General features: G+C 63.7%; 1 protein-coding gene across 1 annotated transcript; it reads right to left on the bottom strand.

The window, feature by feature from the left end:
* Positions 1-6362: 6362 nt before the first annotated feature.
* Positions 6363-13844, bottom strand: TBX1 (T-box transcription factor 1). Its single transcript, XM_079718242.1, has 8 exons — positions 13245-13844; positions 11709-12069; positions 9776-9877; positions 8923-9094; positions 8377-8532; positions 7691-7758; positions 7508-7608; positions 6363-7225 (listed from the first exon to the last, which is right to left on the bottom strand). The coding sequence occupies exons 1-8, from the start codon at positions 13426-13428 to the stop codon at positions 6759-6761; spliced, it is 1611 nt and encodes a 536-aa protein (XP_079574368.1). The 5' UTR covers positions 13429-13844; the 3' UTR covers positions 6363-6758.
* Between the last annotated feature and the right edge of the window lie 10273 nt (positions 13845-24117).

Raw genomic sequence — 24117 nt, 5'->3', positions numbered from 1 at the left:
TGCCCAAGCTCCTGGTGACAAAACTACCGTGTGAAAAACTGCTGGTTTAGAGACAGGTGATCAATTTGAGATGAACAGCATGGTTTTCTGCAGACTGTGGATAATCCAGCGTTTTTTAATTGTTAAATATACATAAATATACATTAAAAATCATTGCCATTTTAACCATTTTTAAGTGCACAGCTCAGTGGCATCAAGTACACTCACAGTGTCCTGCAGCTGTCACCACTGTCACCTTCAGAACTTTTCATCTTCCCAAACTCACACTCTGTCCCCATCAGACACTAACTCCCCCTCCCCCCACCCCTGCCCAGCCCCTGGCCCCCACCATCTACTTTCTGTCTCTGAATCTGACAAGCCCAGGGACCTCATGTAGGGGGAACCACACAGGATTTGTCCTTGTACCTGGCTCATTTCAACGAGCATCACATCAAGGGTCATCCACGTTGTAGTGTCAGAATGTCCTTCCTTTTTATTCCCCTGTGTGGACAGATCATATCTTTTTATCCATTTTTCAATTAATCAGTTCTATCCATTGATCAGCTATTGACAGGTGGGCTGTTTCCACCTCTCGGCTGCTGTGACTTGAGCTGCCCTGAGCATGAGTAGACAAGTGCAGGTTCAAGTCTCTGCTCTCAGTTCTCTTGGGTCCACTCCCTGGAGTGGAATTGCTCGGTCATATGGTAATGCTATGTTTCACTTTTTGAGAAAACTCTAGTTTCCCACGGCATCTGCACCAGTTTACATTCCCACCAGCAGTGCACGGGTTCCAATTTCTCCCCATCCCCACCAGCACTTGTTATTTTCTGTTTGTTTTGTGTTGATAATATCCATCCATCCTAATGGGTGTGAAGTGATCTCTTGCTGTGGTTTAATCCAGGTTTTACATTCATCGTTAAGTTATTTTCTGGGTGTACACATGATAGGATCTCTGTCTTCTGGGAACTTAATTCCCTGGGGTGAGACACATGCATGGAAGCAGCTGACCACTGGAGGGACCCAGCCACAGAACACAAGGCTGGGCCAGCTTCCGGGAGTGAATTGGCCCGGTCAGCACGAGGAAGAGGCTGTCCCGGCCCACCTGAGACCAGGCCCCTTCCTGGCAGCAACGGTTTCGGGCTGCCTGATGCCTGGCGGCTCCTGCCTGCAGCCCGCCCGTGAGTGGGCGGGGTTGGCCCCCGTGGCCTTGGACTCAGGAAAGCAGATGATAACAGGACAGTGACAGTGGCAGATGAAGCCCAGGCAGCTCTGGGGCCAGCCCTGCAGCACTTTGTGGGCACGACTCGGTGTCCAGCTCTCCTGAAGGGGGTGCTGACTGCGTCCTGGGCCCTGTCTCTAAATGGACCCTCCCAGCCAGCCACCCAAAGGGAGGGAGGGCTTGATCATCAGAGCCAATGAGGTGAAATGTGCCTGGGACACCCCAGCCCGCAGAAGGGGAAGCAGGGCCGCCACCCGCCTCCTCGGGGTGCTGGGTCAGCTCTCTGGTAGCGCTGTCTGGTCAGGGAATACAGCAGCAGGCACGCGTGGGGCGTGGCCTCTCCTCGGCCACCCCCGTGGACAGTGACTTTGCCCTAAATGGCCAGAGGCTTCTCGCTGGCACAGGCCAGCCACGGGGTAGTGGGTGGGTGAGTGCCCGCCTCCTGGCTCAGCGGCAGCCCAGTCCCCACCTCACAGGCTCTCCCAGGAGAAGGGCCCGGCCAGAGAGCTTCCAGACGGGCCAGCTGCGTCTTAAGGAAGCTGCCTGTTTTTCTTAGCCCCTTTAAGATTTCACTCACTGTTACCAGAAGGGTGACAGTTTGCACAGACGCGGCTACTTCCATATTTTGCTTCAGCCTCACAGCCACACCCGGGGGCTCCGAGTCCCCAGCACAACGGTGGAGGGAAGGAGGTGGTGGCCTCGCACCCAACCCGGTTGTGTGGGGCTCCTGCAGCCCTGAGCCCCACCTGCTGGCCTCAAAGGAAGCGGCGGCCGGTTGGCCCTCGGGCACACAGGGGTCCCAGCGCACTAAGGCATGTGGGAAGGGCTTGTGTTCCGGGTAGCAACCCAGTCTACCAGGCGGCCCCTGCCATGGAGAACCTGCCTGCCCTTGGGGATGCCCCCCCTGCTGGGGGAAGGTCCAAGTGCAGCCGGGGCCTTGGAGAGACCCCAAGTGCTGTCCTCTCCCTGCACGAGGCCTCCATTGGCCTGGCTGCCATCACCACCTTCACTGGGTGATGAGGTCACAAAAGGTCCTGGGAAAGAACCTAGAAAATGCATCCTGGGATAGAGGTTGGGCTCTGAGATGGAACAAAGGGGAGAAGAACTGAGGTTAGGACAACCAAGAGGAGCCAGGAGGAGGCTGGGAAGACAGGAGTGCTGGGAGGGGCATTGTCCTGAAGGGGCCAGTGCTGGGGGAGGGGCTGCAGAGGATGGGGGTCTCCTGGGGGTGGGGTAGGGGGCTGGCTGTCTTCGGGGCAAGAGGGTAGCCCCCAGAGCTGCACGGGCCCTACCCAGTGGACACACACACACGTGGCTGAGAAAACGAGCCTTTCCTCAGGTCCGGCCCCGTCCACGGGAGGTGCAGGCTCCTGCTGACGCCACCAAGGAAGACTGAGCCTTTGGATGTCCGAGATGGCATCTCTGGATCACTGGCATGGAGGTCCTCGCCACAGGAGCACCCGGCTGTCCCCCAGCCCAGGGGGGCGCCGTGGTGGGGCTGGGAGGAGTGGGTTAGGTGTGTGCTCCGAGCAGTCGAGAGCTGATAAAGGATGTCAACGTTCCTCTTTATAATTAAGAAGATAATTTAATTGCTGCTATTAAGACCTCAGCTCCTCCCAAAGTGGGCTGCTTTCAACAAAATACCTTTGGTTCTGCTGTTTCCCACACACAGACCTGGCAGCAGTTAAGTGGAGATGCCGAGATTCCGAAGTTTCATCTCGTGAACCCATCTGGTTTGGAGTAGTACAACAGCAGGAAAGGGAATTGAATCAAAGGCACAATTTGAGTTTTTCTAAATACAGAAAACGTGGGAGGTGGACAAGCAAACACCCCCGTCGTCCCCTCCCAGGGCTGGGCTGTGTTCCCCGCCTGTTCCCAGCTGGGCCTGTGTCAGGACGCAGAAGCCGCTTCCATATTGCGGAAGGCACATGGGGACAGGCCTGTGCGGAGGTTCTGCCCGGGAACCTGCAGAACCGAAGGGCCTCACTGGGCCCACACAGAGGAGGAGGGGGCCCCCCGTCACAGTAGGGAAACCAAGGCCTGGGCCTGTGGAACCAGGCTCGCCCCCTTTGTACCCAGCTCCAGCTGGGCCGCACTCCTGCCTCCACGGGAATCATCCTTTTGGTCCTAGAAGAAGCTCCCGGCCCCCACCTCTCTCTGGCCGCCTGCACGTGGCTTTGATCTGCAGCAGCACCTGGAGGGCAGTGCGTCATGCTCCCCCTCCCCCACCCCCGTCCATGGCCCACATACCCTCTGGACCTCCCCAGCCCCAGGGAAGGGGCTGCAGCCCCTTAACCACCAGGGCCCTTCCCTCCTCAACTCGGGCCTGAGGACCGCCAAACAGACCACCTGCATCCCACGGCTGGCAATGTGGTGCAGGGGGTCCGTCCTGAGCATCCTCACACCAGTGGGGGCGGTTCTGTGGGGTGGCAGGGCTCCAGAGCAGGGGCTCTGGGGACTCAGGTGAAGGGGTGCAAACCGCCGGGCTTGCAGGGCACCTGACACCGGGCGAGTCTCCAGAACTGCCAGCCATTTGCGCCAGGGGCATGGGGAGGGCAGGCAGTTCCTGAGCCTCCCTGGGAGCTGGGCCCTTTACGTCCCAGACACAGGCTGTGGGACGGAGGAAGGCAGCAGCCGGCCCAGGGAGACGCCTGCTGCTGGGCATTGTCATCCCACACCCCAGGGTCCTTGGGCTCCTGAGACCCCTGATGTGGGGCCCGAAGGCCCCACCCTCCTCCACTTGCTCCCGACTTTCCCTCTTTCACACAGTGGACGTTGTTGTTGTTTGAAGAGCTTCGGGATTGAAGAGTCCAGAGCCCCTGGACCAGAGCTCTGAGGTCCCTCCCGGTCCTAGCTCTCGTCCTCGCTGCTCTGGCAGCCAGAACCTGGGGACAGGCAAGAGGGCTGGAACAGGGCCTCTGGGCCGACAGGGAAATGCAAGGAAGATGCTTGTGGGGGCATCCAACAGCTGAGGGTGAGCCCCCGAGGAGGAGGGGTGAACAGGACCCCAGCCACACACAGAGAAGGGTCGGGGTGTGGGAGGAGGGGCCGGAAGAGGGAAGATGATAGACGGTCCCAGGGAGGATGCCTGCAGCTGAGGGTGCTCACCAAGCACTTGGGTCAGGATGAGTGACCAAGAGAGGCCCGAGCGCCCTTCTGAAACGTGAAGCCCACAGCAGAGGCTGGGTGCCCCAAGCCAACCCTTCCCTCTGACCCACAGGATGAAAGGCAGGGTGACAGCAGTCTGTGGGGGTGATGGGCAGCACAGCACCCACTCGAGAACAAACAAGCACCCTTCACCGGAGACTGGACACTGGTCTGAGATAGAGAACCCTGACCGGTGCATTGTGGCCAGCTGGGCACCCGGCTCATGACCCGCGTATGACAAGTTTTCAGCCAGGCCAACTTACCTGTGGGGGCAGCGGAGAGAGAACCCGCCTCTGGGAGCCGTTCCCCAGGGAAGGCGACCATCTGCAGGGTCTAGCCCACAGGCCGCCTGGCTCTCGAACGCAGCCGGCCAGGAGCCCGACGTTGACCTTTATTCTGTCCTGTTCATCAGCGCGTGCGCGGCCCTGCATCAGACAGCAGCAGGGCTCTCCCTCTCCAGTGGGTGGTGATCTCGGGAGGGGCCACGCTCCGCGGAGTCCTCTCACCTGCAAACGCCAGGTGCCAGCGTTGGTTCAGGGGGAGCATCTCCTCACTTTAGCTTTGAACAAAACCAGAAAAGAGATTTCTCCACCCATGGTTTTCCCCCAGTCTGGATGGTGAAAGTGTGCAGTGGGGAGAGGGAGGCCTGAGAACCACAGTGGCACCGAAGCGGTGGCCGGCGCCCACAGGGAAGACTAGTTCAGCAGGGTGAACCACTGCCCATCACTCCTGCAGGCCTCCCAGGACAAGGGAGTGCTGGGTGCATTTGTGGCCCCCAAGCAGGGGAGCCCAGTGGCACAGCTGGCTCACCCAGAGGGAGATCTGCAGTGGGGAGGAGACGGTGTCCATCAGGGGTGGTGTCCAGGGCTGCCCTCAGGAGTGCATTCCTGAAGCTCTGTCCACAGAGCCTGCTGGCCACTCAGGCAGTGCTGCAAGTCTTCATGCCTGGGCACCAGGTGCCCCATGAGGCTCTGGAGGGCCCTGGCTCCAGAGCTCACCCTTCAGCAGCCTTGGTCACCACCTCCCTTCCTAGACCTGCCTCAAGGGAACGGTTCCTGCCGTCCAATTGCTAAGCTCTAGGTCACTTCCACCTCCAGGACTAATACATCCGGGAAAAAAGTCCAGCGCAGGGCAGGCATCAGGAAATGCCTGGCTGTGTCCTTGGAGATGTGGTGCCTCCTGGCAGCGATCGACACAAATACACTGGGTCAGGCACAGAAGGGGGACAAAACCTCGGCCACTTGCATTTCCCGTCCGTCTCGTGTCCAAGTCGGCAGCCTTGACGTTGACAGGCTGTCAGCTCTTCCTGCCTGGACTCAGGAAGGGAGGGATCAAAGGGTTCCTCTGGCCCCATCCCTGTTGTTGAGCTAATAGGTCCCTCACCACCTGGCCTGGGAAAAACGCTTCACAGGCAGGTTTCAAGATGACTCATGACCACTGTCATTGTGGCCCCGTCCAGGTCACTCCGTGGGGACACTCACAGCAAATAAAGTCAATAAACAGGGGAAAACGCAGGCCTGAGCCAGGCCCAGCCAGGGAAATGCTACAAGAGCAGAACTACCTGTTTTTGTCTTTCCAATAAGAGTCAGGGCTTCTCCCCTTCCCAGCCCCCAACGGACAGTGTCCTGTCACGACAAGACCGTTATACCAGCTTCCGTGGAAAAACACACAGGACAGGCACCGTACTGAAAACAGGCCAGGGGTGCGGGCCCAAGTCCTAGAAAAGGGACAACGGCCAAGTGAGGAATTTAACAAGGCCGGATGCACACCTGGGGCCACAAGGTGGCAGTGGGGGAGGGGCGCTCTGGCCGGGCTGGGAGGGGCGGGGAGAGGACGCAGGGAGGCGTGGCCTGGAAGGGGCTGGGAGGAGGGGCTCGGAGCGTACCTCAGGGACCCCCCGCCCCGCCCAGGACCCGGCTGCAGGGAGACCCCGAGTCCCCGAGTCAGCCCGGACTCGCTCTCCCCGAGACATCCCGCGCGATGTGACTGGACGCAAAGAAATGGACACTCAGGCAGCTTCCAAAAGAGGCGAAACCGTTTATCAAGGCGGCGCCGGCGCGGTATCTACAGTTATCTACAAATATCTACAAGTATCTACACCGCCTGCAGACGGATTCTCGGGTCGTCTACACTGCAACTGCCAGCCGGGCCGGGGGACATCGCGGTCTCGCGGAGAACAATAAATATCACTTCCTTCCGGCGCGAACCGCGCACTTTGGCACTGGCGGTGTGGACCCGGGGCCCTCGGGGCCGAGGAGGGACCCGCGGTGGCCCTGGGGCCAGGGGGCCAGGGAACCAGGTCCTTGGACAGCTCTGGGGCTGGCGGATGGAGGCCCCACTGCTTGGAGGCCCGGGAAGGGGGCCTGCGGTGGCCCCGGGCTGGGTGGACCGGACCCCCAGGCGGGCGCCCGCATTATCTGGGGCAGTAGTCGTAAGAGCCGGGCGGCGCGGCCCCGGCCGATGAGTACATGCTGGCGGCGGCGGCCGCGGCGGCCGCGGCCGCGGCGGCTGCGGGGCTCACGGCGGGGTGGTGGTGCGGATGCGCGTGCGGGTGCGCGTGCGCGTGGAAGCCGTGGCCACGCAGGCCCGGCAGCGGGTAGGGCGCTGGCCGGCTCTTGGCCCCGAGGTAGTGGTCATAGGCAGTGGCCGGGTACTTGTAGGGGTGGTGGTGCAGCGGCTCCGACGCGCCGGGCGCCTCCAGGCGCAGCTCGGGGTGCGGGGTGCTGGGCCGACCTCCGGGCGCGCCGGGCAGCGGGACGCCGGACCCGGGCAGCGCGGGGCTCAGCACCCGCGCCAGCAGCTGCGGCGGGTGCGCCGGGTCCCCGAGCACGGCCGGGCCGCCCGCGTCGCGCTCGAATTCTCGCCGGGCCTCGGCCGCGTCTGCGGGGAGGGCCGAGGGCTGAGCCGCGGAGAGGCCCGCGAGAGCGCGCCCGCCCCCGCTCCGCGCCCCTGCCCAGCCCCCGGCCCTTCCCGGGGGCCCGCGCCCTCCACCGGGACGGCGGGCGGGGCGGGCAGGCGCAGCCGTCGGGCCGGGCGGGCGAGTGCGCGCTTGCCCGCCGCCGCGGCCGTTGTGCAACCGGCGCGCGAAGGCCGCGAGCGCCCCTGCGGCGCGGGCGAGGCCGGGCGCTGCCGTCTGCCCAAATCCCACGACCCTGGCCCTACCTTTCTCCGCGCCGTTGGGCTGTGTGGGGGAGGCCACAGGGTTCCGCGAGCGCGCAAAGGCGCTCATGAGCGGCAGCGCGCCGGGCCGATGGTTCCGGGGCCTGCGGGAGGGAGGTGGGCGGCGGGTCAGGGGGCGCCCGGCCAGGCGCCCGCGCGCTCGCCGTCTCCTGGGGGGACACTCACCAGTCCTCGGGGTCGCAGTCTCGGAAACCTTTGGCGAAAGGGTTACTGGCGATCTTGAGCTGGGTAATCTGCAGGGAAGCGGGCACTGAACACCCGGCTCCAGCCCCTGCTCTTGGGGCCACCGTACCTCGGTGGAGCGGAGGGGAGCGTTAGGAGAGCCCTCCCCCACTCAGGAAGGGCCCCTCTACTCTCGGCTGACCAGAAATGCCTGGCCCACAACTGCTGCCTCCCCCGCAGGGGTTGTGCCTCTCTCCTGGGGCAGGGGTGCTGGGGAGACCCCTTTCTCGCTAAGGAACCTGTCTTTTCCGTCCCAAGTGATTAGGATAGAGACCCTGCGCCCCCGGCTGGGATGGGAATGTAGTCACTTCCACCCCCCACTCCGCTGTGGTCCAGAGTGGAGGGGCACCCTAGGAATCTGGGTAAACCGCGCATCAGGCCCCTGATGGGGAGTTTCCGGAATGGTTTGGAAAACAAACTTTCAGGCCACAGTGACAGTTCCCCCTTGAGAGGTCAACCTGATAGGAGCCTGGTCCCGCCTGCAGCAGAGGGGAGGGGGCTGCCTGAGGCTCTGGGGGTGGGGCTCCATCGAGTAGGGTTTCCAGGAATGGAACCTTCTTGTCCCCCAGGCAGCAACTGAAAATTGCACCCCTGCCCAGAAGTGTTGACCGGGCCACCCCGGGCCTCACCCGGTGGTTCTGGTAGGCAGTGACCGCAGTGAAGCGTGTCTCCTCAAACACAAAGGTTTTGAAGTTCTCCTCAGCGTATTTCTCGCTGTCTTTGCGCGGGTCCACATAGACCACGTGGAAGCGTGGCTGGTATCTGTGCATGGAGTTGAGAATAATCTGGAAGAAAGGTGGTGAGGGCCGAGCTAGGAAACCAGCCAAGGTCCGGACGGGCAGTGAGCTTCCAAACAACTCGACAGAACCCTGAGCTCCCAAAAGGAGGCTGGGCCGTGGGGCATCACCGCCTGGATTGCAAAGGCTGCTGCCCTCACCCCCCACCCTGCACGGCCCCATCCTTTCCAGTTAAAAAGCCTCCAGCAAAACACAAGGAGTGGGGAGAGGGAAGCAGCGTGACCCACCAGTCCCCGAGCCCCTGACTGGAGGGCTAGCTCTCCGCGGCCTGTCCCTCATCCACACCCAAGCTGCCCAAGCTCTGCCTCTGGCTCCAGTCAGCAGGGACTCCCGAGGGCCTGCTGGGGGACAGGGCGGTAGCCTGGGGGGGTCGCTCACATGGCCATTGTCGTCCAGCAGGTTGTTAGTCAGCTTGAGCTTGTCGAAGGAGACGATTTGCTTCATCCACTGTGCCCCCTTGGCCGGTGAGTCGGGGTGGTAGTGTACGCGGCCGGGCGTGGCGGGGTCTGCCTTCCCGGCCACCAGCCAGGATGAGCTGTGGAAGGCGTACCTGGGACGCCGGGGCAGGGGCCACAGCATGCTGGGGTGAGGGCCTTGCCGAGGGAACCCCGAAGGTGCCTCTGATGAGGTTCCCACAGGTGAACGGGGAGCTTTTCCAGGGGCAATGTGAGGAAAGAGAAAACTCCCCGTCCTGATACACAAGCGGCAGGAAGCGACCAGAGGGAGGAAGCCGGGCCCTGGCGCCACATTTCGCCGCACGCGGGTCGCTGCTCTGGGCCTCCTGTGTCGCCGGCGCGGCGGGAGCCCAGATCGGGCCACGCCGGCGGCCTAGGGCGCAGGGCGGACCAGGTTCTCTTTATTAATTGCTGTTAATTGTCCGGGCGGCCAGGCCCGCCCTGCATAATCTCTCCTGGCCACCCCACCTTTCCTGCCAGCTCTGGGGCCCAGCGTTCCCGGGGGGTGGGGGAAGGGAAGGGGTGCCGGCGCTCACCTCTCGGGAGAGGGGGACACGGAAAAGGCAGGGGCTGTGTGCGAGGGGCAAGACGGTGGGGGCCCAGCCTGCATGACCCCCTGAGGGCCGCTCCCCAGAACTGCTGGGGGTGGGGCGTGTGGGTCTGGGGTCTGGCAGGAGTGGGGAGGGGGCACCGGTCACTTCTGTCCTGGGCCACCCACCCTCACCAGCCTGGCCAGGCAGGAACCCACCGCCCTCCAGGCCCGGCTGGGCGCTCACCGGTAGCGCTTGTCGTCCACGGGCACGAAGTCCATGAGGAGCATGTAGTCGGCCATGGGGTCCATGCCGAAGAGCTTCACTTGGAAGGTGGGGAACATGCGCCTGGGGGCGGTGGGACCTCGGTCACCTCAGGTGGGGGAGGGCAGGGCGGCCCGCCTCCACCAGCCCAGGACGTGGCCTCCCCGCCCGGCCGGCCGCTGTGCTGGGTGGGGAGGCCCCTCATCGCATCTCCCCTCACTCGTCTGCTTGACTAACCCAACCAGGCCCCTGCCCAGCCGAGGGCGAGTGGACGGCAGGACAGCCCCCTGCCCCCTTTTAAGAAACACATCAATGGCGAACTCAGTGCTCAAGCCAAGCCTCCACTCTTGAACATAGGCCTTTGGCTTCTTCCGCCAACTTTGCCAGTGTAGACCCAGCCTAGCAACTGCCGATCCAGCCGTCCCATCCCGAGCTAGCCTCAGCTGGCAGTAGCGCCGGCCCCCGGGATCCTCGGCCCTCGGGCAGGCCTCCCCTGCTCGATCTAATCAACCGCCCTAAGCTCCCGGCTCGAACAAAGTGAAAGCGAGGCAGACCGTGTGATTCTGAGGAGTCCCAGTCGCCCTTTCGGCTGGATCTGCGGCTGCTCCCCAGTCCCTCCAGTGAGGCCGAGCCTTGGAGTCCACAGTCCCAACACTGAGGCCCTGACTCCCACCCAGTGCTGGAGTCTCCCCACCTTCCTCGGGGACACACGCAAGTTCCCAAGACGCAGCTACTCAGGGCTGACTTGGCTTGTGTCCTTGGGGTCCCCTAACTCTCCCCTCCCCTGGGCTCCGACTCGGTGACTGACCCGGGCTCTGGAAAGGACATTCTGCGGCTCCTACCCTGGGCACTGGCCATGGGCCGGCCTTGCCCTGAGTGTGGGCCGCTGGGCCCTGGAGGACAGCATGAGGCCCCCACCTGCTGGTCCTGCAGCTTCCCCTCACAGGCAACTCCTTGCGGGCGGTGGGCAGAAAACAGATGCCAGCCCTCCTGGACAAGCCTGCCACGCCTGCCCTCGCCTCTGCAGGCCGGAGAGGGCTGCAGAATGCTGGCTTCTGGGGCGAGCCTGGCCCCGCCGAGGCCCTTGCTGGGCTGGACTGGGCCGGAGGCTGGGGCACAGTCCTCATGGGGTGGCGGGGGGAGGCCAAGTGCCCAGGGCCAGCAGGAGAGCCTGGAGAAGACCCCTGATCTGGAGCTGGGCACAGGCCCCAGGCTCCCAGGGCGGACGCCGCGGCACGGAAAGAGAAACCACGAGCAGGCTCTGCAAACAGGCCCTGAGCTCCCCTTGGCTGTGTGGACCCAGAGCTGGTGTCTCCTGTGTACACTAGACACAGACCGGCACCCGCCTTTGTCTGCCGGTCAAATTGGTTGCATCGCAAAACTTGTTCCCCTTCTCTCTGGGCCCTTAAAACAAACACAGGCCAATTGAAGGCGGCGGCCCCAGCAGCAGAGCCAGGCCCCACCATCGCCCGAGACGTAGGCCTGAGAAGACTGGATAGCAATCTCCCCTGAAACACAGCACAGTTTTGAAGGGTCTTAACTCTCTCCTACAACGTTCCAGACCATTGCCCCATGGCCAGGCTGCGCCTCTATCTAGCCCGGATGGACTGAACTAGGGAACCAAAGAAGGCAGTTTCCTCTGAAAAGTTGGGATCCACTGGGATCTGCCAGTTGGTGAGGCCCCTGGGAGGGCCCGGCGAGCTGAGCCGGCCCCTGCTTCAGGCGCCGGCATCCTGGGGCTGAGGGTGCACCCGGGCGGCCGCGCTCCTCCGCCGGCCCCTCCGCCCGCGCGCCAGGCGGCTGTCGCCGGAGCCGGGACCCGGGAGCGGAGGAGCCGGCCGCGCCCCCACCCCGCTTGCCGGCCCCGCTCGCGTGCGTCGGACCGAGGCGCGCGGCTAGGGAGGGGCGCCCTGACCTGCCGGCCTTGGTGACGATCATCTCGGTGCCCAGCTGGTTGAACTCGTCCCACAGTGCCTTCATCTCCAGCTGCACGCTCACGCTGGCCACCTTCGCGTTCTTCTTCACCGGCGCCTTGGCGGCGGCCGCGCAGCTGGCCCCGGGGCCCTCAGGCTCGGCAGCGGCGCTGGTGGCGGCCCCGGCGGCCGGCGCGAACGGGTAGGCGTGCGGCGGGCCCGGGGCGCCGGGGGCGGCGGCGGCGCACGGCTCGTAGCGCGGCGGCGGGGGCTCGCGCGGGCCGTACGGGTCGGCGCCCGGCGACGCGGCGCCCGGGAAGCCCCCCGCCGCCCCCAGGCCGCTCAGGCTGCTGGCCGTGAAGGCTGCAACGTCGCAGAAGTGCGAGAGCTGCGTGAGCCACGGGCTGGACACCGCGGAGATCATGACCCGCGGGCCGCGCCGCCCCGCCGAGGTGAGCGCTGCCCCGCGCCCCGGGCCGAGTGGCGGGCGCGCGCTGCGCTGCGCCCCGGGCCGCGCCGCCCCACGCCGCCGCCCGCGGAGCCGCCCCGCCCCGCCCCGCCCCGCGCCGCGCCCCCGCCCCCGCCGAGACAATGGCCTCCCCCAGCCCCCTCCCCGCCCCCGCCTCCTCCCGGCCCCCCGACCGCCCGGACCGGCTCCCCCGAGCGAGCGCCCGCCGGCCGCCCCTCGCTCTGCCGCCCTCCCGCGTTGCACTTCTCTCTCCGGACTCTTTGCAATTTGTTATTTCCTTACCTTTGTCTTCCTCGTTCAAGTCTCCCCTCCGCATCCTCTTTCCTCTTTCCACTATCTCTCTCGCGTCTCCTTATTTCTGTTTTATTTTCTGCCTCTTCCTCTTTTTCCTGCTAGCCCCTCAGCGCTTTGTCTTTCTTTTCAGTCTGCCTGTCCCCCTCCTTTCTGCGTGCGTCTCTGTGTTATTCATGGCTTTTAACTCTTTTTTTTTTTTTGAATAAAAACTGAACTCTTTCTCTTTTTCTTTTTTTATGATTCAACTTTCTTTCGTAAATTTTCCTCCACTTTCTTCTCTTTCGTTCTTGCCCTCTTCATTTCCTTTTCATCTTTCTTCTTTTGGGTTTTCTGTTTTCTCTCCTTTTCTCAATTTCTTTTTCTCCCTCTGCCCCCTGCCTTTTCCGTGTCCCCTGACAATCTCACGCTCCTCTCCTTTCCTCCCGCCTCTCTGAGCTCACGGCCCCTCTGCCACCGCCTTTCTCTGGTCCTTCTTTCCTGTCCTCCCAGCCTCCCCTCGCCCTCTTCTGCTCCTGTGTCTAGTTGCGTGCGGGTCTCTGCAGCGGGGTCCCCAGGCTGGAGGGTCCCCAGGCTGGACGGGGGCACAGAATTTGGGCAGGATGCCCCCCTTCCTCTCCACCCTAGAGTCCAAGCTAGAAGCCTGGAACTAACCCCGCCGGAGCTCCCTCCACCCGCTCTTTGCCCGGATCCTGCCAACCCTCTATGCTTGGGCCCCACGGCAGCAGGGGCAGGGGATCTGGCGGGTGGGTCCGTGTAGACGCAGCAGGAGGCTCACCTTCCATGTCCCTGGTGACGGTGCTGAAGTGCATCCCGGCCGGGGACCCCAGCAGCCTGAGAAGCTTCGCCAGGTCGGAGAACCCAAGGCCCAGGCGAGCGGTGTGCTCTGCGGCCTCTGCTGCAACCAGAGAGGCAATGCTGAACGCGCTGGCCCGGGGAGACAGCGGGCTCCGTGCGTCCATAGGCGCCCGGCGGCCTGACCGGCGCCGCCTCCGACTGCGTGCACCCGGCCCCACCGAGGCCGGCCCAGCCCTCGGGCCCCGGGGGCGGGGGCCTGCGGTGCCACTCACAGCCGCCGGCCCTGGGCCCAGGGGATTATGGTGTCACGGCCCCCCACTCTGGGCCGGTGGCAGCCGAGGGGCCCTGATGGGTTGAGAGCCCTGGGGGTGTGGGCCCTCCTGCTTTTCAAGGTCCGGGCCCCTTGCCTCTGCTCCCAGGGGCCTCCATGACCAGGACCCCTTGGACATCCCGCTGCTCCCCAGGCCTGGGTTCCCTCTGTACAGCGAAGCCATCAGCTTCCCCAGCCCCCGAGGGGAGGTGGGGACGCTGGGAGCGCCCAGCCCCAGCCCGAAGCAGTGGGGCACCAGCCCTGCCCCTGCCCTCGGCTCCTCCCGCCTCCTCTTCCCCGGCTGCCCCTGCACCTGGGTGAGGAGAGGGCAGTCCGGGCTCCGGCACTGGCCACAGGCGGACAGCCCCAGGGCCACGGCGTCGTCCTTTCCTCGGTGCTCAGGGACAGGACCCAGCCCAGCAAGCGGCCCCCAGCCCTCTTCGGTCGGCTCACTGTCGTGGCTGGGGACCCTGAGCAGAGGGACGCCGCCCAGGCCAAGCAGCCCGGGAGCCCGAGCGTCACGCGCACCCGCGCGCACCGCCCGCCTCTGGCCAGGACGCTTATACATCCGGAGGGTGGGCAGTGCCCGCTCCTCCGACCTCCCAGCGCACCGGCCGGGTGCAGGGAGGGCCGGGGGCGGGGCCTGACTGGCCGAGGGAGCCGAGGACACGTCGGAGGAATTCAGGCCGCAGGCCGGTCGTATGCTGCCCCTCGCTCACCACCCACCCCACAGCCAGCCTGCCCGCCTGGGAAGGCCCTGCTGCCCAGTTGGGCCTTCAGGCCCAGGCATCCCAGACGCTAAGACCTGACTTGGCCTGCGCTTCCGCACACCTACTGCCTCTGAGGCCTCTCTGCCCAGTTCAGGGCATCCATGGCCTTCCGGTCCAGAGTCTCCCCAGCAGGGCGCCAGGCCTCCCTGCTCCCAGGATCCTCTCTGGCCCTGCACTGAGGCTCTGGCAGTCAGGCCTCCATTTCCAAGGCCTCTGTTGCTTTGCCTGCGCTTGCCTGGATGGGGTTGGGAGGCAGCAGCCTCTCTCGGGGTTTTTACAGTCCCAGGGCCTCAGATCCCAGGCTGGAGGGGATGCTGGCTCTGAGGCAGGAAGTCCCAGAAACTGGGGACCTGGGAGTGGGCTCCAGCGGGAAACGCCTGGCTCCCGGGCCTGAGGTCCAGGAAAGATACAAGGCTGGAGTCAAGTCGGTGAGCATGTGGGCCCTGCTGTGTGACTGGGGTGGGTGTGTGTGACCTCAAGTACAGTGAGCCCCACCCCACCCCCTAGGCTGTGGCTGCAGCTTTGTGGACCATGCCAGAAAAGGGAAACTGTTGCCAGGGTGTGCCCCCCACCCTGAGTGGCCATGTGGGGCTGTGACAGTGACAGTGATCTGTGGGGCCCAGGAGCAGGTCCAGGGAGTGGTGTGATGCACCAGGCCTCCAGGACCCCAGGTGGAGATGCTCCTGGTGGAGGGAGAGCCTGGCTGGCAGGGGAGTTGGTGGGGGCAGGTTGTGGTGGTGCTGCAGGAGGGGAGCCCGTGCTGAGGGTCTGCACCTAGAGAGGCATGCAGGGCGGTCACCATGGGTACCTCTTGCTGGTGGTCTGCATCCAACCTGCAGGTGGGTGCGTGGGGTGTGTGTGGTTGCATGCCATCTGGGATGTGTGTTGTCCTGGCATGTGGGGGTGCCCGTGGTTGTGTCCTGTGCACCTGGGGAGACTTCCTTGTATACTTGGGCAAACACCTGAAGACAGTGGGCAGGTGCCCAGTCTGAGGCAGACACCAATGTTGAGAAAGGAGAAATGAAAGTGAAAAACCCTGGGGCTTCTGCAGTCGCAGGGTCAGCCTCCTGGGGCACTGTCCTGAGGTCCCTGGCCCTCGGAGTCTGAGGTGGTAGACAGGAGACGGGGTCCTCCCAGCCCCTCATTAACCCCTTCATGCCTGAGCTGGGATCTGGGAGGCCAGGCTAGGTGGGGAAAAGCGCGGGAGCAGAAAGGACGCTGTGGCATGGGCCAGTGGGCCAATTCTGGTCGAGAGAGCGCTGGAGGAGGTCAGGGCCCCCCCACGCCGCTCCGCCTGGGACTGGCAACCCTGCTTCCCCGGCTGCAGCTACTCACCCGAGCAATTGCAGACCCCAAACCCCTCTGTCAACGCCCGGTGCCTGCTGGAATCCAACTGCAGGGGCCCAAAGAGGCCCGAACGAACGCTGCGGAGTCACCGCCTCCCGCGCCTCCGGGGTGAGCTCCTCGTACCCTCCCTCCGTCCCTCCCGGGGCGATCCGCTGCTCTCCTCACCGCCCGCCGCCGCCCCACCCACAGTGCCCCCACCGCCCAGACGGAGCTCGCGCCCTCTGGTCCCGCGACGCCCCGCACACCGCGTCCGCGCGCGCCGCCGCCTGCGGGAAGTCCTCATCCCTCACCTGGAGCGGCCGCGGCTCCCTTCCGCCTCGCTCCCCCTGCCGGCCGCACCTCCGGGAGCGCGAGGTAGGAGGCCTGGCTGGGCGCCGGCCCGACCGGGCCGGAAGGGCTGGGCGCTGCCGGGGGTCGTGCGCTGCTCGGACTCTACCTCCATAGGGCGCGGCGTGCCCCTCCGCCGGGGTCGTGGGCTGAAGACAAGACCCGCATTTCGCTGCGCCACTTGGCAGTGAAGGGGGAACTAAGATGAGACCACTTTACAGGCCCTAAAACCGAGGCTCGGCTTTGACCGGCCTCCCCGAGGTACGGGGACCAGAAGTCTAGCTGAGGACAGGAGGCGGCAGGGGCGGGATGGAGCCGAGGCAGCCGCCCATCCTGGGTGCAGACCGGGCTGCAGCCTTTGCTTCTCTCTGAGGGCCCTGCTCTGGGTCCCACGTGGGCATTGGGATGCATCCCAGCGCTTCCCCTGGCACCTTGCGTTTGGAGGCTCTCTCATCCCCCGCCCCAGCATCTTCAGAGTTTTGCCCGAAGCAAGCGCTGTTTCGGAGGTTTTCTCCCCAGCGCGCAGAAGGAGGCCCCTGGAGAGTCGGGCTGCACTGCTGCACCCAGCTCCGCCTCCCCGGAGCGCACGTGGCTTCCTCAGGGCAGCCCTCAAGACTGGAGCCCTCACAGCTTTGGGGGGGACCCCACTCCTCACTCTGCCACCACCATAAAGGCACTTCGACAGTGCCATGCCTAGCGCTCAGAATTCACTCTGGGCGTCTCTGTTCCCACCCTTGGAAGGACCTTCACGCCCTTGTGCATCTCTGGTGGGCGCCAAGCCCACCGATTGTTGTGCTCAAGTGCTCCGCGAGACAAGGTGGGGCACCACCCGCTCCCCCAGCCTGGGTCTCCCGCTATCTGGGGCACAGGCGCACACAGATGGATCTGAGCGGGCGGCTGGAGGATGTGAGTGCGTGGAGCACTGGGGACCCCGTCCCCCAGGAACTAGAGCACCGAGCGGGGCAGAGCCATCTCCCCCACCCGAGGTTCAGAAAGAGAGGGGCTGGGCTTTTCTTGACCCGGTTCATTCGTTTCAGGATCGATTCACCGGGAACAGGCATGCCTCCAGGGCCTGCCTAGACGGGCCTCGGTGCTCTCGCAGGCAGGCGCCGCACCGGGAGCGGCCCGCACCCTGCCTTTCTGCCGCCAGCAGCCGCTCCTCCCCGGCCCCGTGGCCCGGGAGCCTGGGCCTCCGGGGGGCCAAGCCTTGGCGGGAGGCGGGAGGGGGTGAACTTTGGTGGAGCCGGGAGAGGCGGGTGCGCAGGGCAGCTCCATTCTCCCTTCGCAGCTCCATTCCTCCTCTCCACTCCCCGCCCATAGTGGGCGCCTCGCGCAGGACCTCAGCCCCTAGGCGCGTCTCATCTGCCTCCATCCAACGAAAGCACTTGGCCCGCAATGCCGACAAACGCGGCTTTCTGGGTGGCCCGCTTGGGCATGAATGGGCAGCGACCCCGACCCCCCGAGGTGGGCGGGTGGGGCCGTTGTGGGGTGGCCTCCATCTCCTGGCCCCTGGCTGGGGAGCCGAAGAGGACTCATGGACTCCACCCAAGAGGCGGGGAGGAACGGGCGCTGTCTGCGCCGGTGGCTCTTGCGCGCCCAGCTCGTGGCCCCACTGGCTCCAGCGTGGTCTGCGCGATCTACCGTGGGTTTGCAGGCCCTTGGGTGGTGTGGAGGCTGGTGGGGGGGCGGTGCTGGGCTGGGACCAGGGCCTGTGGGAGCTGGTAGTGAGGCCGCATCCATCCCGGGCAGGGGCGGTTTCCCTGCCCCTACCCCACTGGCCTGGTCTCTTGTGACACCGGCTGCAGGTTGAAGGAGGCGACTCCCTCTCCCCAGCCTGGGGGCTCCATGCACCTGGACTAGCAGTGGCTCTGTTGGCCCCCTAACTGCTCCCAGGCCCTTCCCTCGGGGTACCCCCAACTGAAGCACAAGTCCCTGCGAGCCCACCCAGGCCTCTTCCTTGGTGGTGGGCTCTTACCCCAAACTCTGGTGGGGGACCCCGTGCTGGGCCCTGAGCCCCGGTTGCATAGTGGGGTTCATGTGTGGGGGACTGAAGACTGTGAGGAGGCTCCAGGCAGAACCCATGGAGTTCTTGGCAAAGGCTGGGGACCAGAAACAGCCTGGCGTGTGCTCTTTGGTGGCTTGGAGATGACGCTGGGTGGGTGAGCTGAGCCATGCCCAGGGAAGGGGCTGGCGCCCTCGCCCCTTCTGTGGCATCACCTGGGACTCTTCCTGGTCCCCAGTGCCACCTGCCTCCTGATCCAAGGGCCTGTACCCCGGGGGGCCAATGACTGCAGATTGAACAAAGGGCAACTGAGGGGGCAGACACGGACACGGGAGGGTGTCACCTGAGGGGTGACAGAGAAGGCAGAACAGAGGCACACACTGCTGTGACACCAGCCCCTCCGAGCCGGGAGGGATGGGCCAGGGTCTGCACAGCCATGCACAGCTGGGTGCAGCCTCCCATCCGCCCCAGGCCTGGCTGTACTCCCCTCACTGAGGGTGCTGTCTTCTGGGCCCAGTGCCCAGGAGGACAGATGGGCGGAGACAGTGAGGGGATGGCCGGACCGGATGGGGCTGTCGGTCGGTCGGGCCTGGGTGATAGCACCCCCTGCCCCCTGCAGGGCACCAGGGCCCCCTGCAGGCTGGAAGTTCCCACAGCTCTAGAACAAACAAACAGACGGCCCAACACACAGCCTGGTCCTGGGCCCCTCTCCAATTTCTCAGCCTGTTGATTTAGCTGCCCACTTGGTGGGAGGACCCAGCCACATGGGGAGCCGGCTGTCCATCTGTCTGTCCATCTACTGGCCACACTGGCCCCTCCACCCCAGGTGCTGTCAGGCAGAGGTGGGGCTCAGAGACCCAGGTGACCTAGATTTAGGCCGCCCACAGCTTCCGCTCTGTGGTCAGGACAGGGGGATCCACACTCTCCAGGGAAAGGGATAGGCCCTCAAAGCCCCTGGGTGTGTTGGCTGAGGGTGAGAGGCCAGAAGCTGGACACCTGCAGACACTCTTCTCAGGTTCCTCTGGCTGGCAGGGGACACTGACTGGGTACACACACGACTGTGAGCAACGGCACGAGTGTACATGCATGCACACACCATACACATACGTGAACGTACCCACAGAAGTGCATGCACACACACTTATATAGCACACCATACACACGTACACATGCACACACCAACATGGGCCAGAGTGCACATACAGGCACGTGCAGAACACATACACAGGTACGCATGCGCGTGCATGTGCATCCCCTACAGTGACCCCTGTAGCAAGTCATCAATGTTGAGGACTCTCACCTCAGTAACTCAGGTGGTCCTCAGCCTTACTTGGCTTGGACGAGGTCCATGTGAAGCCTTGGGCACTGCACAATGAAGATCAAAATGTTTCAGTCTGCTCTTGCGGGATTATTTCCTGAAAGTGACACCCTCAAATGATGCCCCTGGGAGAAGGTCCGATAGCCAGGACGATGCCCTGGACGTTGGGGACAGGAAGAGTCTGCCATAACAGTTCACTCAGCGGGGACCCTTCTGGGTAGATCCCCTGGGAGGTCAGTCTCCATGCTCAGACCCCAGCCCTGAGTCGGGCTTGGTGGGTAAGATGAGCAAGGAAGCTCTGGGAAGGAAGACACGGGGGCAGGGCCAGAGGCATGAGCAATGACCGCCAAGCTGGGGACTCCTGCACCTTTGTTAACGGGGCCTCGCCAGGGCAAGCTCCCCATAATCAAAGGATGTATCGTGTCTCTTCTTCAAGATACAGCAGTTATAATAACCGAATATATCAGACTTGGAATTTCCATTAAATGCTTGATTCAGTTAGCAATTTAAATTCAAGTTGTCGGACTTCCCTGGTGGCACAGTGGTTGAGAGTCTGCCTGCCAATGCAGGGGACACGGGTTTGAGCCCTGGTCTGGGAAGATCCCACATGCCGCGGAGCAACTAGGCCCGTGAGCCACAACTACTGAGCCTGCGCGTCTGGATCATGTGCTCCGCAACAAGAGAGGCCGCGACAGTGAGAGGCCCGCACACCGTGATGAAGAGTGGCCCCCACTTGCCGCAACTAGAAAAAGCCCTCGCACAGAAACGAAGACCCAACACAGCCCAAAATAAATAAATAAATAAATAAATTTTTAAAAAAAGATGCCTCTCTTTAGATATCTATTAAAAAAAAAAAATTCGGGGCTTCCCTGGTGGCCCAGTGGTTAAGAATCCACCTGCCAATGCAGGGGACACGGGTTTGAGCCCTGGTCCGGGAAGATCCCACATGCTGTGGAGCAACTAAGCCTGTGCGCCACAACTACTGAGCCTGTGCTCTAGAGCCCGTGAGCCACAACTACTGAAGCCCGTGCGCTTAGAGCCCGTGCTCCGCAACAAGAGAAGCCACCACAATGAGAAGCCCACACACCGCAACGAAGAGCAGCCCCCGCTCGCCGCAATTAGAGAAAGCCCGCGTGCAGCAAAGAAGACCCAACACAGCCAAAAATAAATAAATAAATAAAATTTATTAAAAAAAAAAAAAAATTCAAGTTGTCCACGTTTTCGTTGTGACAGCCCAGCTTTCTCTTTGGAGAAGCTCCGGGTAGAAGTTGGTCTGAGGCAATGGAGGATTGGCTCCGTGCCCGAGCCCTTCTCCATCCCCTCTGCTCCCTGGCGGAGCCCCCAGGGCTGCTGGGTGACCCCATCAGCCCAGAACCACCAACCTGGTGTCCAGAGCCTCTGCCCACCACCCTCGGCAGGTCCACCTCCAGGACCCTGTGGGCAAATAGGAGGCCGAGGCCTGGGGAGACCAGGGGAGGCAGCCAGGTCCCTCCCCAGCAGCTCTGTCTGGACTCCCCTTCTAGGGGAGGAGCTGCTGGGAAGAAGGTGGGGATGATGTTTTGGAGGAGATGGGCCCTTCAGAACGGGCAGAGCCAGGGCGGATGGTGTGGCCCAGACATCATAAGCTGGGCTAGCCGTAAGCCTCACCCTGCAGTGCTCTGTGTCCTCCCCAAGCCTCAATGTTTCTGTCTGAGAAATGGGGAGAGAGCTGGAAGCCCCACAGCGTGGATTAAGCGAACTCCCGTCAGCTCCTGAACGTGGCTCCTCAGCCGATGGCACAGTTGCCCCAGGCTCCTTGGGCCGCCCCCCAGCCCAGCTGGTCCCCCAGGACTGTGGGTAGGGCAGCTGTTGTCTCTGTGCTCCTGTGGGGCCTTGGGACCTGGCGGGGATTCAGGGAGGGGGCATGCTGGCCGTGCCCCCAGGAAGTCCAGCTGGGCCCGCTCTGCCTGGCTTCCCTGCCCAGCCCAGGTGTCCACATTGGCCTCTGTTTCCCGTGTCCTCGAGCACAGCCCCGCCCCGCCCCAGCCAGACAAATCCCTTCCCTCCTCCTCGGCTCTGCTGAACCAGGTTGGAATTTCTCAAAAGCAAACAAACAGGCACGCTCAGAGTTGCGGTTTTAGGAGCTGAGATTCCTCCTGTCTGTCTGAGGTAGCGTCAGGCCCAGCCGGCCGCCCATGGCAGGCTGGACAGGGCCCACGCCTGAGCCCCCGGGGCCCAGGCTCAGAGGCTGTTGTCCTGAAGCGCGGGGCTGGCCTGGGTCCCTCTCGAGACCTTGTGAGGACTGCTGGAGGCTGCAGCACAGGCTGAGCGGAAAGGACCCCAGGCCTGGCAGGCAGGACGCGGACAGGGATCGCTGTGGGGACAGCGGTGGTGCCGGGGCCACCAGGCAGGGCTGGTGGAGCCCAATGGGTGAGGACTGGAGGGCTCGGGGCTCAGAGCATCGATGCGCCGGGGTGATCCCAGGCACAGAGGCGGGCAGCGAAGCCGTGTGGGAATGTGGGGGTGGGGAGGGGGGCAGGAGGGCACCTCAAGGGGCCGACGGGCTGGGAGGCAGGGCTGGGGCGAGGGGAGGGGCCGGAGGGGGCTCTCGCCAGGTGGTCTTAATCTCCTCAGTGAAATAGGAGTCCCAGCCGGCGGGGGAGGTGGGAGCCTGAGGAGCAGGAGACAGCTGCGGGGAGGGGGCGGCCTGGCGGCCCTGAGGCCCCTACCCGTGGGCCCACTCCCCCAGTCCCTGGCCTGGACTTGCTCGGAGCTGGTTCTGACACCGAAGCCCCCCCACCCGACCCCTTCTGCCCGTGTGGCCAAGAGGGTCCTGCTTGCATCCATGTAGGGGTGGCCTGGCCCTTCCCGCTGTCTTCCCTGGCAAGGCAGGGGCTGGGTCAATCTCGCCTCTGCTGAAGCCCCCTCTTGGGTTCCCTGAACCCACTAAGCTGTTGGGGCCCCAAGGTGGTGCCAGTGGTGGGCAACCCGGGGACCAGAGCAGAGGGGAGGGACCTCCCAGATGGGGAAACTGAGGCCAAGAGGGGTGGATGAGACTGGCCTTGGCCCCATGCTATGGGGCAGGAGGGAGGCCCTGTCCTGCTAAGTGCGGACTTGGCATCAGCTGTGCTGGGCAGACAGACAGACGGATGTGAGCTTTCACTGGTGCCCCAAAGCCAACCCAGCCCCTCCCACCAGGGTGTTTGCCAGAACCCAACACACTGGCCGCCCCATGCTGGGCGGCGTGTAGATGGGCGACAGGCTGTCTCAAGCCTGACTGAGAACAGCCAGGCCCTGGGGCCAATGGGAGCCTCAGAGGTGCCCACTGGAGAAACCGAGGCAGCCCCGACAAAGCCAGCATGGCGCAGGGACACCGAACTTCCATGGCCGGCCCCTCTGTAGAGCGCCTGCCTGCCCAGGTCCCGGGCACGTGTCCCCTCCTTCCTGGCGCTGTGCCCTGGTTCTGCCCCCACCGACCAACACACCGCCTCAGGACTGCCCCCCTTGTGCTTGCTGGGCCCTGCGCTCTGCTTTGCTGCTCTGCCTGGTCCTTCAGCCTGGGGGGCGGGGGGGTGGCATTTGCTGGTCATGTCACTGTTCCCATCCAGGCCGGGCATGGGGGGCAGTGAGACCAGACACGAAGGTGACGCACAAGTGGGGCTAAGCCTGCCCTTGTGTGCTGGCCCTGGGCTGGGACCCAGGAGTCACCCTGTGCTGGTGGGGAAGGTGGGCCTGGCTGCTGAGCCTTCCTCTCCCCAGAACCCTGCAACTCAGCACCCAGAGTCCCCTCAAGTGGCCTCGGACGTGGCTTCTCCTGGGCGCCTCTACCCTCCCTGCGCGCTCAGGACAGAACGCTATTAGTCACGCTCACCTTGGAGGGAATTTTTGCAGATTCTTTCCTAACATCTGCTAAGACCAGCCAACGCCTTGCTTCAGGGGAGACAGGAGGCAGTGATGCCCTGCAGACATGTGCAGGCTGCCTGGGCAGAGGGAGCAGCCGGGTGTAAGGGAGGAATGCTCTGGAAGGAGACTGCTGCTCCCAGATGGAGAACTGTCTGGATGTCAGGACTACCTTGGAGGAAGGCTGAGGGGATGGGGTCTGGAGGGCATTTTCCTGACTCCAGCTTTTGGCTTCTAGCATTGCTTTCCAGACGAGGCCCTCCAGATACAGCATGAGCCTGTTCTTCGCGAGACGCCTGCCCTGGAAGCCGGGCACCACGCCACGTGGCTCTGAGACTGTGGCCTTTCGAGCCTGCTTCCCTCATCCACAGGTCCAGCGGGAGCCCAGGGCCGGGCAGTGAGGAGTGACCGTGTTATACATCGTGGATAAGGGCAGAGGTCCGAGGCTGCACCAGGGAAAGACACATCCCAGCCCGGCTGCTGGAGCCTTGGGGGTTGTTGTGAGAAGAGATGGGTGACTGGGGCGCCGAGCACCATGCCACTGTGTCGCCTGTATGAATATACTTCACCAGGCAGAGGTGGTCACTCTGTAGCTGCTGAGGATGCTGCCCTGGGGTCTGGACACTGTCCTCTTGGTACGGCATGTCACTTCCTCCATTCTACATGTGCTATCTCTTTTAATGTGGCCCCAAGTGTCCCTGGATCTGATCTTGAGGCTGGACATCTCCAGATAGGTGCCTAGAACCTTCCAGACCTCCTGGCAGCCCCACCCCCACCCCACCGATCGGTGTATGGCCTGAACCCAGCCCCAGAGCAGCTCCCAGCAGCCAGTGTGGACATCCAGCATCAAGTGTCTTGGATTTCTGACAAAGGGACCCCCCCACCTGGTGGCAGCTGACA

The sequence above is a fragment of the Hyperoodon ampullatus genome (assembly GCF_949752795.1).
Source record: "Hyperoodon ampullatus genome assembly, chromosome: 13".
Taxonomy (NCBI): domain Eukaryota; kingdom Metazoa; phylum Chordata; class Mammalia; order Artiodactyla; family Ziphiidae; genus Hyperoodon; species Hyperoodon ampullatus.
Note: the sequence above shows the minus strand (reverse complement) of the source record. Positions and strands in the feature narration are given on the sequence as shown.